General features: G+C 35.6%; 1 protein-coding gene across 1 annotated transcript; it reads right to left on the minus strand.

Annotated features, from left to right (window-relative positions):
* Positions 1-3,003: 3,003 nt before the first annotated feature.
* On the minus strand, positions 3,004-4,273 carry LOC149217460 (uncharacterized). The gene is made up of 3 exons (XM_089391372.1): positions 3,703-4,273; positions 3,517-3,609; positions 3,004-3,344 (listed from the first exon to the last, which is right to left on the minus strand). The coding sequence occupies exons 1-3, from the start codon at positions 3,829-3,831 to the stop codon at positions 3,147-3,149; spliced, it is 420 nt and encodes a 139-aa protein (XP_089247498.1). The 5' UTR covers positions 3,832-4,273; the 3' UTR covers positions 3,004-3,146.
* Positions 4,274-17,495: the final 13,222 nt, after the last annotated feature.

Consider the following 17,495-nt stretch of genomic DNA (forward strand, 5'->3'; position numbering starts at 1 on the left):
TGATATTACAAATGGAGCAATTTTTCGATCTCAATAATGTGCAAAACACACAAAAGGTACGTATTGCAACTTTATATTTGGAACCAAATCAATTTGTATGGTATCAATGGCTTTGCTCTCGTAAAAAATTATCACTTGGGAAAATTTTTATGGAAGAATTGATAGCACATTATGAGGATACAAAAAGCAACACTTTTTTTAGCCAATTGATAAGTCTCAAACAAAAGGGTTCAATAATGGAGCACATTGAGGAGTTCCAAAAATTGAACATAAGGGTAAAAAATATTCCAGAGCAGCATAGGATTGATGTTTTCATAGGGACTTTAAAGGATAATATCCAACATGATGTTCGCCTTTGGGAACCTGATTCATTAGAGAAGGCATTCAGGTTAGCAAGAAAAATGGAAAGCAAAATTATGGCAACCAGGAAGCATACCACTCACAACTATAAAGATGGAAGTGTGGTTGCCCCTAGTCTTCGACAACCTATAAGGTTGACACCATAACAATTGGAAGAAAAAAGAGAAAAAGGTCTTTGTTACAGTTGTGATAGCAAATACACTAAAGGTCATAAGTGTGCTGAGAAGAAATTATTCTACATAGATTGTGAAGAGGAAGAAGAAAAGGAGCAAGAAAGGTCAAAAGAAGAGGATATACTCCAGGAAAAAAGCCTAGATAAAGAAGAAATGAATCCGACCATATCTTGTAATGCATTGGTGGGAATTACCACTCCTCAAACCATCAAGATAGAAGGAAAAATCAAGAAGAAAAAGGTAATAGTGTTGATTGATTCAGGAAGTACCCACAATTTTATTCATTGTAAGGTAGCAAAAGAATTGAATTTCTTCTTATATCCAGCACCGGAGTGTCAAGTGATGGTTGCAAATGGAGGAACAATAAAAGGCTCTGGAAAGTGCCATAATATCAAGCTATCGATGGGAGAATATGTATTGACTAGCCCAATGCTTTCCATTCCAATGGGAGGTGCTGATGTTGTACTAGGGGTCCAATGGCTACAATCCTTGGGTACAATAGCTTTTAATTTTCAAGAAATTTTCATGAAATTTTCCGTGGAAGGAAAGGAAGTTGAATTAAGGGGTGTTGCAGGGAAACTGGGAAAGATAATTAGCTCTAATGGTATGACAAAGATTCTAGAAAAGGAACAAACACTACAACAAAACCAGCGATTTGCGCCAGATTTAGCGCTAAATCTGGCTCTAATTGTGATGAGCAACCTGGCGCTAAATCTGGCTCTATTGTACAATTTTTAAAGCGTCCTTTTTTGCACCTAATTTTGCATCCTTTTTCACGCTAGATTTTGCATCATTTTTTACACCAAACTATGCATCATTTTTTGCGTCAAATTTTGAACCAAGATTTGCATCTTATTTTATGACAGGTTTTGCTTCTAGTTTTGTGTCATTTTTTGCATCTATTTTTCATTCTCTTTTGCTTCCTATTTTGTGTCATTCTTTGCTTCCATTTTTGCACCATCATTTGCATCAAGTTTACATTGTATTTTGAATCCAATTTAACATCTTTTTATGCATCCATTTTGTGTTAGTTTTTTCATCTAGTCTTACGCCAGGTTTTGTATCTAGTCTTACACTAGTTTTTGCTTCTATTTTTGCACCAGCTTTGGTGCCTATCTTTGCACCATGTGTTGAATTTGATTTAGCACCAAATTTGGCATCCATTTTTGTGCCCATTTTTGCATCTTTTTTTGGACCATTTTTTACATCCACATTTACGTTTGATTTGTCTCCATTTTTCCCATCTCATTTTGCACCATATTTTGCGTCATTTGTTTCATCCAATTTTGCATCATTTTTAACACCATCTCTTGCATCTAATGTTACATCATTTTGAGCATCCAAATTTGCATTTATATTTGCATCTTATGTTGAGTCATGTGTTGTGTCCACCTTTGCATCTTATTTTGTGTCTAATGGTACATTCAATTTAGAGCCATTTTTTACGTCTACTTTTGTATTTGTTTTTACACCAAGTTTTGCATCCAATTTTAAGCTATTTTATGCCCCTTTTTGCAACATTTTTTTGTGTCTACTTGTGTCCAATGTTGCACCATTATTTACACCGACTTTTTCATCCAATTTTGCATTTTTTTGGTGTCTAGTTTTACATCGTTTTCACCATCCAAATTTGCATCTTTTTTGCCTCATTTTGTGTCCACATTTGCATATAATTTTGTGTCTGAGTTCGAGCCTAAATTTGCATGTGATTAGGAATCATTTTTTACATCCAATATGGCATCCTTGGTTTCACCTTTTTTCAGCCCCATTTTGCATCTTGTTTTATGTCTTTTCCTACATCTTTTTTTTTTCCTTTTTTTGCACCCAAGTTTGCATCCCAAATTTACACCATTATTTGCATCATCATTTGGCATATTAATTTGTAACGTTTTTTGCTTCTTTTTAACGCTCAACTTTGCATCTTATTTTACATCTAGTTGTTGTCTTTTTTTGCATCTACTTTGGTGCCCATTTATGTGTCCTTGTTTTTGCCCAATTTGATATCCTTTTGTATGCCATGTTTTGTTCCCTTCTTTGTGTCAACTATTGCACAATTTTTCACTTCTAATTTAAAACACTTTGTATGTCAATTGTTTGCATTTTGTATTAATTCCTAGTTTAACATCCAATTTTGCATCCATGGTTACATCCGCATTTGACTTCTTATATAGAGTATATTTTTCTTTACATATATGACCCCCTTTATAGATTCATAGTGAAATATATGATAGTTTCTAAATATCATTAAAGCATATATCACAATTCAAAATCATTTGTAAAGAAATTTAAGAGAAATTGACAACATCCATCCAAAAAAATAACAATGTGTCATTAACAATTGTCAAAACATGTATAAAATAGCAACATAATACTAATAAAATCAGTATTATTTTTAATCAAAACAAGTAAAATTCAAATATGATTAACAAATCAAAATATTTCATGAATATCGTTATTCTACGATAAATTAACAACATACATAAATCAAACTCATCGTATGATTACAAAATCAAAATGTCTCATTGATATAGGGTAAATTCACAACACCCATCTAAACATAACAATGTCATTCTACACAATAATTTCTTCATAAAAAACAATGCATGTGCATGCCTAGCTACCACCACCAAGATCATCCTCATGATCATCTTGACCATCCTCATTACTCTGATCCACATCATCACCAACACCGCAACTATCATCATCATCTCCTCCTTCACCACCATCATCCTCATCCTCATCCTCATCATCTCCTGATATATGTTGAACATAATTTGGATCATCGTCTTGGCAATCATTACCTATAGCATTCTGACAAAAAAAATCAATATTACATGTTAGTATTAATTACATAACACAACGCATGTTTTTGTTATACAATGTTAACTATAAAATGAGGTAAGATATAATATCTAATAGTACTAAAAAATAAAATGAAAATATGGTTTAAAAGTATATTGGAAATCCAACTAAAATTACATACCATAGAGTCCATCCAAACAACAAATTCAACCCATCTCTTTTGCTGCAACACCTCCTTTTCCAAATGATTTGGAGGTCTTCCATATTTTAGTTCCTATCAATCAGTAAATAGGGAGAAATTAGATAACAATGACTTTCTTCTAGTACAAAATTTATTAAAAAAATATCACATGTTTAATATACTTACAAAGGTTGTTATCAGTGCTTTTAAACCTTTCTGGCCACTACGATGAGTGACTTTTTTCTTGGTTAACCTCGCCTTGGATGCCTTGTCCTTAAACATAAACCAATTCAATTTATTTTCACACAAATACATGTCTAAGATACTTATAAGTATTAATACATTCTAAATAATGTTTAATGAAAAATTCAATACCTGAATGCTCTCATTGCCGGCTTTTCTTTGTGCATCCAACTTCTCATATGATTTTACAAGTTCTTTCCATACTTTAAAAGGTATGTCAATAGGTCTTTGTTTCAGTCTTTGATCTTGAGGCATTTTTTTAATTTTTCTTGTTTGGTTAAAAATTTTGGTTAAAAAAAACCGAACAAGTAATTCACATCAATGGCATGGGGACTCTATGGATATGTGTAAAAAAATGGCTATAAAGAAAACATCCAAAAAACATATGAGCTCTCCCTTTGATGGTCACTTGGGGCATATGGCTGGAAAGGAACAACTCCATTTTTGAAAATCAAGGACAATCCTTTCTCAAAGTCCTTCCTAATATTTGCTCCAAATGTCTTAAAATGAAAAACAAAATTCAAACATCATCCTGAAACATCTCCCTTAAATATAACGTTGGACCATAAATTCTTCATTTTTATTGTTATCGGCTCTGGAATGATTTTTCTATATGCAATTATATAATGAAATATGTGTGCACTAATGAAAAAACATTGAGTTTCATTTTTCATAATCACAAACAATGAAAAAAGAATCACACGTAACTAGCATCATTTTGGAAATTTTATATTTATTAAAAATCTTTAACATGTTTTCCTCCCATATCTCATAAAAAGGTGTGAAATTTTTTATATACTCTCCAATAAGCACTACAACAAAACCAGCGATTTGGAGGTTTTACACTAAGTTTTTCAACATCGAGCTTACTAGGGCTTGCACCACCGGGGTTATTAGTAAGAATCTCATGAGGTTTGCATAGCCATGATTATTAGAATCAAAATAGTAGGATTTGCACTAAAAAACAGTTCATAGTGCTTTCCTGCTGGGGAGAAAATCACAAGTTCAACTTCTGCAGTGCAGAGCACCGAGAGCTCGTAAGCTTTCTTCAGCAATCCACCTACATTTGGAAAATGTAGCCTGCCTACTGGCGATGTTCTCAATCCTCTTCCTCTGCATCTTTCCCCTCACTATTCTTGTATGTCCTCTTTCGTTTTTCCCTCCAAACAAACCCTCTCAAATTGAGAAAGCAGAACAACTCACTCGATGAGAATCCGAATCCAATTATCGCTTCTAACAATAACCCAATACGATACCAGAAGTGATTACACAAAACCTCATTGAATCTTCATTTGTTTGGAAAAGAGCCAAGCATAAACTTCTGACGAGGGTTTTCGTCTCAAGTCTGGCTCGCAGGATGTCGCTTAGTCAATTGCGAGAAAAGTTTTCCACCTGCCTGTCACATACGGTTTGTCACACTATATATTAAAATAAGGTTGATCATACTAACAATAAGGTTGTATAGTGTAAAAGGAGTGCTCTCCTGACTGCATTTGGTTGGTTTATAGAAAAGATTGCTGGAATGTGTAATGTGAATGCTCTGCTAACTGTTTTTTAAGCATTTGGAAGTATTAAAACCCCCTAGGATAATTAATGTAAGACCTGTTAATTAATGTGTAAAGATGGCTATTGTCCTTGGGTTATCTTAGTTGTTCGTGTTTAGTGATCTGTGGTATTATGACTCCTCAATTCACTATTAAACCATGAGAACCATGCCCAGGCAGACTAGTGTGACATTGTGGATGAGAACCAAAACTAGACTCCTATAACCTCCTTTTTCATCCTTTAAATTGCAGAATTAACTGACTGTTCTAGTAATCATTCTTGAGCACCTGAAGATGTGCACCCTAAATAATAAGAATAATACCTTGTAACATATGAATAGTCCATCCTGTGCATGTAGGATATGCACATGAGGTCCAATAAAATCACTAACCAGAATACCAGGTGTTATTAAAGCCTCTACAGGTTGATATATATGAATGTTACAGTGTGCAGGAGTATGATTCAATTCCATACGAAAATACAAAACATCTGATAGGATTTCCTTATACCTCATAGGCAAACAACCATTGTCCCTTCTATAGATGAGCAGAATAAGTGCTTGGTTCTCTACACTAAATAAAGACAAAGTATAGTACTTATTGCTGACAAAATAGGATTTAAATCGCGGTTCAATTGCTTGACATTCAGCTGGTCGCAGAATTGTAGAGTGCATAATCATAAGTGATGTTGCGAGCCTCATTGCTCAAAGTCTAAGGGTCTTGCGAGCCATAATCACAACCATGTATGGAATATCTTGTGATTATGGCATTTTATGAGGTCAATTCTTGTGAAGACATTTAAGTTTATAATAAATTTTGAACCTCAACAGAGTTTTGGCAAGACCTGGCTGAGCTAGGACATCAACAACACAGCTGATATGAATGACATAATCTAGACTCAAGAGGGAGCCTTTTTTGTTTCATCACTCTAACAATCTATGAAGTGGTGGAAAGCATAACAACTTCCCCTTGAATATGACACCTAAACTGAGTACAAATCCTAAATGATGCAGCCTTTGGTGCATGTCTCTCAAAGTATCGATATTTCAAATGTTGAAAGCTCTTGTGCCCATTTGATATGCATTCGATTGCAGTTCCCCTGAAGAAAGAATCTTATAAAGGTGAGGCCATGGCCAATATGTTAGCCATATCCATTGGAGTTGTCATTGCTTGACAACTTTAGTGTGATCAGTCCCACCATGATTCACATGGGCTTCTACTCAACACTGGCTGTTGCTATTGTAAGAGTCTTCAAGCTCGTTGAACCCATAGTATTGATAAGTGTATTCTTTGGGTCTCTGGTTTTCAAATTCTGCTTATGTTTTCCTCTCAGTATCATTATTTCAAATGCTGAAAGCTCTAATTCCCATTGCTGTGTATTTGATTGTGGTTTCCCTGAAGAAAGAAGCTTATAAAGGTGAGCTCGAGGCCAATATGTTGGCCATATCCATTGGAGTTACTATTTCAGCTTATGGGGAGGCCAAGATGAATGCATGGGAGGTGATTCTCCAGTTAAGTGCAGTTGCATGTGAGACTACCCAATTGGTTCTCATACAAATTCCATGAACATCAAAAGGGATTAAGTTGAATCCCATCACATCTTTGTTGCTCCTTGTTGCCTTGTTTTTCTCAGCACCCCCTGGGCCTTAGTAGAATACCCATTTCTGATAATCAGGGTCTCTTCCTTTGATTTGGATTACATGACATTCTGCTTGTGCCTTGGCTCTTAATCTTGCAGTGTTTCTTCTGATAGGAAAGACTTCAGCCTTGACTATGAATGTTGCTGGTCTTGTCAAGGACTGGCTGCTCATAACATAATCTTTGTCTGTAATAAATGAAAAGGTTACAGTCATAAACTTGAGTGGGTGTGGACTGGCTTTTCTGGCTGTCTGTTACTATAATCATTTGAAACTTCAAGCTCTCAAGTCCAATGACAACCAACCAACGTACCTCAGTAGTGCAGCTGATGCCAATGATGAAGGAGAAGGTTTGATAATGACGAGTGGGAGATTCTCAATCAGAGATTCAGAACCAGTAGAGAAAAATAAAACTCAAGCTTCAGGATTAGGTATTTAGATCATTAATATTGTCTTGTGCTAGAGATTACTGTTCTTGGATTGGCTCCTCTATGCCCAGATCTATTTGCAGGGAACAGGCCAGTCATTCACAGTGAAGAAGATAATGACAAGATTAGTGTATAATGATGGACAGGATGGTGCCATGGTGCCAACCTAAATCTCAAGTAAGGAGACATCTGTTCATCAATTTGTCAAGAAGCATGGCCTACAATTCAATTGCTCTAAGCCTATTACTTCTTCCACCTGTCAAATAAATTGTTTCCTGTTTGTTTAGTTGACTATGGTTCTAATAAATATACTATTGTTTAATGTAAAAAGACAAAACAAAACAAAAAATATGGAAAGTTGTGACCCCATTTTCTAACTACAAATTGAAATCGGATTACCATAGTGACCACCTCTGCTTATTGGAATCAAAAAGGGGGTGGGTTATGCACAATCCTCCGTATCATTTTCTATTACCAGAGATAATTAAAGCCACCCTAAACTCAAGTCTTAACTATGCTGATAGGGTGTTTGGGGAGGGGGATCCCTTACCAACCCACTATAATCTGCACAAAAGCATCCTAAGAACATATGCAAAATGCTCTCCTATCATCTAATGTCCAAGCAAGGAAACTCTTGAAAATATTATCTCTGCTCTACTGAATGTAGGGCTAGTCTAATAGGTGGAAGGTGCCATACTCTGGATCAGTCTGGAGCTGGTTTACCCCTAATGGGTGGAAGGCGCCATACTCTGGATCAGTCTGGAGCTGGTTTACCCCTAATGGGTGGAAGGTGCCATACTCTGGATCTGTCTGGAGCTGGTTTACCCCTAATGGGTGGAAGGTGCCATACTTTGGATCTGCAAAGTATCTGTCTGGAGTTGGTCCATAACTCGCTCTGATTATGTATGGCCTAGTCTAATAGGTGGAAGGTGTCATACTCTGGATCAGTCTGGAGCTGATTTACCCCTAATGGGTGGAAGGCTCCATACTCTGGATCTGTCTGGAGTTGGTCCATAACTCGGTCTGATTAGGTATGATCTGTAACCTAATATGGCACAACCCCGAACAGGCATCAAAGATGTTGATTGACCACCAAGGCAGAAGGTTGAGGTGAGATCCCATCTAAAGTTGGAAGGAAAGAAACTATGGATAAAATCTTGGCTGCTCCTCTGAATCCAGGGTAGAATAACAGTTAGGAAGTACCCTGTGTAAATGATGAAACAACATAGAAATGCTCCCTTAGTGCTTCCAGATGTATACCAATTAATGAGCATTCAAGTGTTATTTCAAATATGAATCAAATTTGAAACAATGTCAAAATTTTCCAAAATTCAAGAGAGCAGTGCTGTAAATGAAATCAAAGTTTAGATTCCAACATACAATGGTCAAACTAGTGCCAAATAAACACATTAATGATGTTCAGATATGACAGAAAGACACCAGCACCAAAGCACAAGACTATGTATGTAAAACAATGCATCCACAATAATAATAATAAAAAATAAAAATAAAAAATAGAAAATATATACTAGTTCCAAAACAAGAAAGTTTACATAACAATGATGCAAATAAACCCCAAAGTTTGATCATTCAGGACGTTAGCATGATCTCAAGAATTTTACAGTAAAAGCTAGTACTTGAACTCCTAGTAACAGAAGATAGAACCAGTGTGATGCTAGTATTATTGAGTGGATGTTTGGGTTGTTATCAACACTGATTTAGTTTTGGATATACCTGAGATATCAGTCATGCAAAAATTTTCAAAAAGGAAACGTTTTGACAGAGCAGAGTGTGATCTGGTTGCAGAGTAGCAAACCTTGTTCATAAATTCCAAAGGGCAGAGAGATAGGCTTGTTCATGCGTTAATGTGAGTCTTTAGAAGATGTATCAAGCTATAAAATACCAAACCCATCATGAATACTTGCAGATTAGAATAATGTGATCTCAAACTCCAGACATCGAACTTCAATAACATAGATCATTCCAATTATATTAGTCAAATTGTTCATCTTGTTTTGGCATGACTCTGTCCTTGGAGATGTTCTCTGTTGCTAGATTTATCAGAATGATTGCAAGAAAGCAATGGAAACAGGCTAAAAATTAAATTGTTTATGCAGTCAATTGTTCCATCATGAAAGTGACTTGGAAGGCGTGGATCTCATGCATTTGAATGTTATGATGAGAAATAAATGATTATTATGCCATTTGTGTGTTTTATCTCTCATAAACAGATTCAGATCTGAAAAGAATTAGATTTGTAGCCCTGAACGTCAAGCAATTAGGGCAGAATTTATTCAACTTGCCAAGCAAGTTGTTCACCTTGATTTAGGGTCGACGCTTCTGTAATGTGTAGATCAAGAAAATGGTGCAACACTTACCCTAAATCCTTAGTATGTGAACTTACACAGGAACTAATGGAAATTTCAAGCCTCTTGCAAACAATTCTGCCTAAGGATAACGCAAATGATAAAAAGGTAATTTGTATCAACAGGATGACCAATGTCAAATATTTTTTTTTGGGAAGATTAGAAAACAGCCAGTCATGATTTTGGCAAAACTGAAAAATCAGTTGCCAGTCAGAAGATGCATATATTTTTGCCTAATTAATATATACATTTTTTTTCTTTGAAAAAAAAAAAAAGTCAAATATTATGTAGAATATTACAAGAAGGAACATAGGTTATCAATAAATGGATTCCAGCTATAACTGTGAAAAAAATTATTAACCTCGGAACCATTCTGCAATCACAAGAAATTAACATAAAAGCCACTTATCCCTGCCTGATAAATAAAATTAAAAAAAAAATTAAGAAAAATCTCATCCAAGACTTTCACAATGAACTCTGGGAGCAAGAGTAAATCAAATTGAAATTGACCAGCCTCTGCTTTTTTCAATCTTAGAGGAAGTACTAAAGAATTTACAAACCGTTTCTCTGTTTTAAACATCTTATACACTCCAAGATAATTGAAAATTATTCCATTTAACCTGGGATATAGATCAGGACAGACCAATCCTGTAAAATACAATAACAGTAGATTGAATAAACCATTAACTTGGGGAGGATGAAAAGAATATTTAGTTCCACAGAATTCTATAGAAAGAATAGGAAGTTCCACAAAATTGTAAAATAGAATTCATGGAATGCTAGATGACCAGTCTACAAATCACTTTTATTTAGCTTAGTTTATTTATTAGTGAAAAGTAACCTTAACTCAGCTGCAAACAGTTGTATCTTAGGCAACTACTCTCCATGGTCAGTCCAAATGGTGAATAGAATTCATACTTGCAATGTTCAGAAAGGTTCAAATCTCATGGGGATTATACTGGCCTTGACTCATGAGGACTTCTCACTCTATTCAATGAAGCAAAATAACTTGAGACAACTGCAAGCAACTAACTTGTTTCTGCCTTTCTGGAAAAAGTAATTGAACTCGAATTGTACCACCTTGCTGCAGCAAACACATAGTTAGAAAGCTATGTCGCACTGGCTTTGGGACGGGGGGTAGCAGGGATGGTGGGTAAGTTTCCGGAACCACCAGAGTGCACCCCCAAATTTTTCAGGGGACAGAAAGTTGGAGATGGCAATAATATATAAATTATTTTATATATTATAATAATAATAGTAATAGTAATCATAAATATTTAAAATTTTGAAAATAATAAAATATTAAATATAATAATAATAATATTTTTTTCTTAATTCACCACGATAAATATAAAACATTTAAATAAATTCCAATTGCAAATAAGAAACACTGTGAATAAGAATTTAAATAAATTCAAAGAGAAAATTTAAATAGATCCCAAAAGCCGCCGTTGATGCCCACCCCCCTGACACTGATAAAGATTATAAATACAGTTAGGGATAAGAATTGCAGAGGAATAGCAAGTATTGACTGAGAGTATGATGCACTGGAGTCTGTGAGTGCCAGCACCGTAGAAAGGAATTGCTGAGAACAATTTTAGAATGATATGCTGAGATGACAGGTAGGATTTAGAAAATTAGAAGCAGGTAGGATTTAGACTTCAGGCAGGTGCAGGGATGGATTTAGGTTATATATATCTATATATATAGATATAATCTTGAACTGTCAGTAGGTTCAAGGGTTAGTTGACTGTCCCAGATATTTTTGTGAGGGACGGATTAGGAATGCCCTAGAAGTTCCCATGTCTCCAATGATGCCCCCAGCTATTCTGGGACATTCCCAAGCCATTTTTAAGTCCCCAAAACACTGGAATGCAGGGTACAAGGGATTTGTCATCAGGCACATGTTGACTCTCCATGCAACATAGTTGGAAAGTAAGAGAGATATGGGAGACACGAGTTGAAAAAAAAAAAAATTAAAAAAAAAAGAGTCTGAAGTACAAGTTAATTACAAAAATGTAGATGAAAGTAAGAATGACCAAAAATTCTTTCAGTACGAATGACCAAAAACACTCCAGTGGTATTTCATTAAAGAACATAAGTTTATTATTTTGAATCCTGACTGTCTTCTCCCATATAATCAACTTCTAAAAGGTTAAAAATTCCTCTAATGTTTAGCAAACATATAAGTTGCTGAGTCGAGAGAACAAAGGAAGGCAAGTAGCATCTGTCTCCCTCTCAACCCTGCACATCCTACCCCGCACCTAGAATGGTTTCGCTTAATGTAGAGGAGATTCTGTAGCACATAAACAAAAAACTTAAGAGCCACCCTTATTGTCTTTAGCATAAACACTCTCAATAACGAAAAAGAATTTGACTTTGTGTTTAAAATGGCAAATGCATGATGTAGAAGTAGTTTTAGATAAGCTAACTCTAGCTGCTTAGTACTTACTAGATTAGGAATGACTGCCACAGGTTATTCATGGATATAAATTTTAAGATAATGTGTTGGATAGCAAAAGGTTAGAATATGATTTTTATTAGTATATTTGTTGTACTTTGAACTGCAGCATTTTGCTTGGAACTGGATACAACTTACGCTTAATTAATTAAGATAAGCTAACTATAGCTGATTAGTAGAATGGGGACGACTTTCAGTGGTTGTTAATAGTAAATTAAAAGTTGGATGAAAAAGTGTTAGAATGAAACTTTTATAAGTTTAGGTTTGTTGTACTTTGAGCTGCAATATTTACTCAGAACTGAATAAAACTTATGCGTGATTAACAACACATGCAACAAAATATTCAATATGAACATATAAGGGTTTAAACCAGGAATTTCAAGTAAGGAGATGTTAAAGTCCTCTCTTTTTTTGAAAGATGTAAAGCAATGAAAAATATAGCACATACTCAGAATCAACAGGGGAAACCATTATTATCCTCATTTTGTTACAAGTTGTATTTTAATAAAATCTTAATTACCCCAAAAATCAAAGCATGCAGCATGAAACGATATTGAAGACGACTGTGCTGAGATATTATCTAAACAGCACTGTTGAATGAAAAGAGATTCAAACTTCCTAATGCCAATCATTTTCTGGGAATGGAACCTAAGCAACATTAAGCTAATTAAGACTCAAAATTTTTGTATTTAAATTTCATAGACAATTTAATTCCTCCAGAGCAGATGGCTTCTCATTGACTTGAAGTGTTTTGAGCTGTATTTTTCACTCAATTTAGGTTCAGCGAGTCATACGATTAGCCCTTGTCACATGCCAGCCAGAGGTCACAAGTTCAAACTGTGCAGAATCAACAATTGCAAAAGTAAACCTCTCAACGAGCCACTCAGTTCTGCACTTCAACATATTACATAACACACAAAAGTTCTCGCATTATCTAGAAGCGTGATGATTCATGTTTACAGCCCTAAATTTGATCAACTTAGCAAATCGTTAACAACAAAGACTCAACGAGAACCCTTTTAACATAATGCTACAATTCATTTGAAGGTAAAGCTCAACCTACATGCATAAAAATTCAAATAACATAATAATCAACCCTCAACATAGCATGATAGCCCTTTACACATGCCAGCCAGAGGTGACGAGATCAAGCCCTGGGGTCACCGATTGCCAAAGGCAACATCTCAATGACCTAACAAGTTATGTTCTTTCCGCCACTGTGATCAAAAACTTCTAGGATTTTCTATCTAGCGACTTCATTGATTATCTGTGAAGTTAAGACAGGCTATCCTGATATTTGAACTTTTACCCATGGAAATTAATCTTTCATTCGAAAGGAACACTTCAGTGATTATCTATGAACTTAGGACAGGCTGTCGTGATATTTTAGTTTCACACACGGCCATAGAGTTTTGCTTTTAAATGAATACCTCATTGATTATCTCTAAAGTTAGGACAGGCCGTTGTGATATTGGAAGTTTTAAGCATCGAACCGTGCTTTGCTTTTAAAGAAATTGAAATGCTACGTCGGAAGTGATTGTTATCGGGTTTACAGATCCAGTGTAAAAAACATTGGGATTAAATGTTAGAAGTCTAGGATGTAGTGATTTCATGCACTATATTTTTTTAAGTTAGGACGGGCTTAATAAACCTCTAGAATTGTCTAGATGATTAAATCATCGCCTAAATTCGATCTGCATAACTCGAAGAAAACCGTTTTGGGCAAAAAAAAATGCAATTCATTTTAAGGCAAAGCTCAACTTCCATGCTTGAAACCTGAAATATCATAACTTGTCCTAACTTTACAATTTATCAAAGAAATCACTACATTCTGAACTCATCAAGAGAACTAACGCTTCGCATTTCATTTTTGAAAATCATTCGTCACAGGGTATCTCTAAAACGCAACAAGAACCTCTTTATCGCGAATTCTTTTAAAGGAAAAAGCTCAATTTTCTTGAAAATATAAATAACACAACAGCATGCCCTAACTTGAAAAATGATCCATGAAATCGGTACCTGGGAAGCTTGAACGAGCTCGTCCAGGGAAGCCGGAGGTGGCAGCTGCTGCTGCTTCTGGCTGTGATAGACCGCACCCAGTTTCTCTTTAACTCCATGTTTGCTGAGTGAAAACCCTCGCAGCTTCCTCAGAGAAGACTTCATTTTCGCTACAGAGATTTTATGCTTCAGAAACAAAACCTCGAATCACCATCTTAAAATGCAGAAAACCCCCCCCGTCCTAAATCTGTCCGAACTCCATTACGCAAACCTCGCAATAGCCCCTCTGAAACGGTCAAGACATTATTGAGGGTCTTGGTATGAACGGGCATGCTGAAAATGCTCTGGGCTCTTTTCTCAAATGGAGCACAATGGCGTGAAGCCAACCTACATCACATTCGTGGGTGTTTTGACTGCATGCAGTCATGCCACAACATCTCTGTCAAGACATTTTGTCAAACAATAGATGTGCCATTTCAATACTTTCACATTTCGAATAGAGATCTGTGAGGGAGGTATCTACAAAGATGTTGATCTCAATCTCATTTCTATTCATGTAACTATGCACACACTTACCTCGTTGAAGAGCTTCGACCTATGTACATGCTTGGAGAACACTAACCATAGTAACGGGACCCGGTACCACCTCCTCTAGCAGCATTTGATGGAAAAGCGTCAATGCCTCATAGGCATGTCCATTACTTTTTCAATAGAAAATGGGGAATAAAAGTATCACCCAAGGATAATGACCATCGCATCAAGCGCTCAATCATAAGGGAGGAGCAATAATTTGACAATCACACGTCCTTGATTTTTGTTGATTTAACTCTGAACACTCACGTAATATTCTCTTGCTTGGCGAATTAAACACCACTGCATGGAATGGACGAGGATTGAGCCGAACCCTGGATGAAGCCCACTTCATTCTCATCTAAACACAAAACTATATATACGTCAAAGCTATTACAATAGATTCTGACTGTCAACACCTCGAAGTTCTGTTTATATGTGGCTACCTTTTATGGTTACTATTGAATGTGTGATTGGCAATAGTAATGGCAACTTAGGGCTGCCAAATTTCCTTCGATTCCCTCACTACATCCTAATGCAAATAGTTGTTCAATGCCTTGGTTGTCTTTCAAAACTGGTAGGCAGCGTCTTCTTTGATATTTCTCGATGGTTTTAATTCCACTACAATCACAACTTTCATTTACATAAACTTCGTGTTTTCGCACGAGCGACGATTGTTCCAAGGTGAAATGTCACTTGGATGGTTTCAATGTTGTTGACCCATCATAACTCACTAACGGATATGCCCATTACAATTTTATACCACCCCATTATCAATATCAATTATGCATGGGAACCAATTAAAGCAACTTTTCACATTAATTTTATATGAGCATGAGAACATGTGTTAACAAGCAGCCCATAAAGCCTCATTTTGAATGCCATAGTCACTTAGAAGGAATTCCTCTTGTAGTAGCATCCTCCCTACTAAACTTTGCTAGTGCTAACATTAGAACCACCATTACAACAAGATATCTTTCTAGTGTTGACAACACCATTATAGTAAGATACCTCAAGAGAGATAGAAAATTTAAAAAGTATGATAGTAATACATATCCAGAAGATGGTATTGAAACTAGTAATTGTTCACGAATCCATAAGATTGTAAGGTCATTCTCATTATCATAATCATTGTCATCATCATCACCATCATCCTTGTCATTGTTATTGCCATCATTACATTATCATCATAATCACCATTCATGCCATCATCATCATCATTATGGACATTGTTTGCAATTGTTCATAATTGTAGATGTTGTAAGAAATATCATCAACCCAAAAAATGTGATCAGTGCTAGAAAAGGGTTGTTTAGGACACATTGATATACGTAAGAGAAATAACAACTCTATTTTTGACAGATGATCGATGATGATCATCATCACCACCATTATCATCGTCAATGTCATTTTTATCATCCCCATCATCATCATTAATGTAATTTCTATCGACATTGTTGTAATCATGCATCATCATCATTCATGCCATTATTGTTTTTTATGATGACCTAGATGAAATTATGATCATGACACCAAAGATAATGCTTATGATTATGACAATGACAACATCTAAAATTGGGAAGATTTGCCAACGTCATTAGCATCGTCATCATCATAATCATTGCCATCATCATCATTGTCATTGTAACCACTATCGTCTTTATCATCATAATCACAATTCATGTCATTGCCATCATCTTCATTTTCATCATTGTCAATATTATTGACATTGTCATCAATTGTTCATAATTGTCAATGCCATAAGGAATATCATCAATGCAGAAAATATGATGAGTGTTGGAAAAGGGATGCAAAAGTGAACATAGAAATGGGGGCAACAATAGAATTAAAATTGGATGAAAGGTGGATACAACATAAGTAGATGCACAACAACATGAAAAACCTGACACAAAAGTGGATGCAAAAGTAGATGCAGTTGTCAATGCAAACTTGGATGCAAACATGAAGGCAAAAGTGGAAGCAAACATGGGTCCAATGGTAGGTGTAAAACTTGGCACAAATTGTGGTGAAACAAATGTGGATGCAACAACAGAAACAAAAGTATATGCAAAAATGGATGAAACAAAAGTGGATGCAATAGGGGATGCAAATGTGGAAGCAAATGTGGTTGCAATGGTAGGCGCAAGATATGGTGCAACAAAAGTGGATGTAACAATAGACAAAAAATATGCAAAATAAGATGCAAAAATGGATGTAAAAGTGGAAGCAAACATTGATGCAACAGGCAAAACAAAATTGGATGCAAAAAATGGATATAATGTAAGTAGATGAAAAAGTAGATACAAGACGAGATGCAAAACCCAATGCATAAACCTGACATAAAAGTGGATGCAAAAATAGATGCAATATTTGATGCAAAAGAGGATGTGAACATGGATGCAAAATTGGAAGCAAACGTGGATACAATAGTGAGTGAAAAACATGGTGCAAATTGTGGCATAACAAAAGTGGATGTAATGATAGATGCAAAAAAAGAATCAAAGTATGATGCAAATGAAGATGTAAAAAGGGATGCAAAAAGTGAAATTTAAAATGGGTGCAACAGTGGATGCAAAATTGTGTGCAAAAGTGGATGCAATAGAAGTCGATGCAAAAGTAGATGCAAAACGAGACACAAAACCCGATGCAAATCCCGGTCCAAAATTGGATACAAAAAAGGATGCAAAAATAGATGTAGTAGTTGATGAAAACCTAGACGCAAATGAGGATGC

This window comes from Pinus tabuliformis, chromosome 1_1, assembly GCF_031772625.1.
Source record: "Pinus tabuliformis cultivar Carrire ecotype Pingquan chromosome 1_1, CPIR1, whole genome shotgun sequence".
Classification (NCBI taxonomy): domain Eukaryota; kingdom Viridiplantae; phylum Streptophyta; class Pinopsida; order Pinales; family Pinaceae; genus Pinus; species Pinus tabuliformis.

Coding starts and splice junctions, on each gene's coding strand:
- LOC149217460 (XM_089391372.1), bottom strand. CDS start 3,831: ATGTATTTGTGTGAAAATAAATTGAATTGGTTTATGTTTAAGGACAAG. Junction 3,610..3,702: donor AAGCACTGATAACAACCTTT/GTAAGTATATTA, acceptor ACTGATTGATAG/GAACTAAAATATGGAAGACC. Junction 3,345..3,516: donor TTGTTTGGATGGACTCTATG/GTATGTAATTTT, acceptor TTTTTTTGTCAG/AATGCTATAGGTAATGATTG.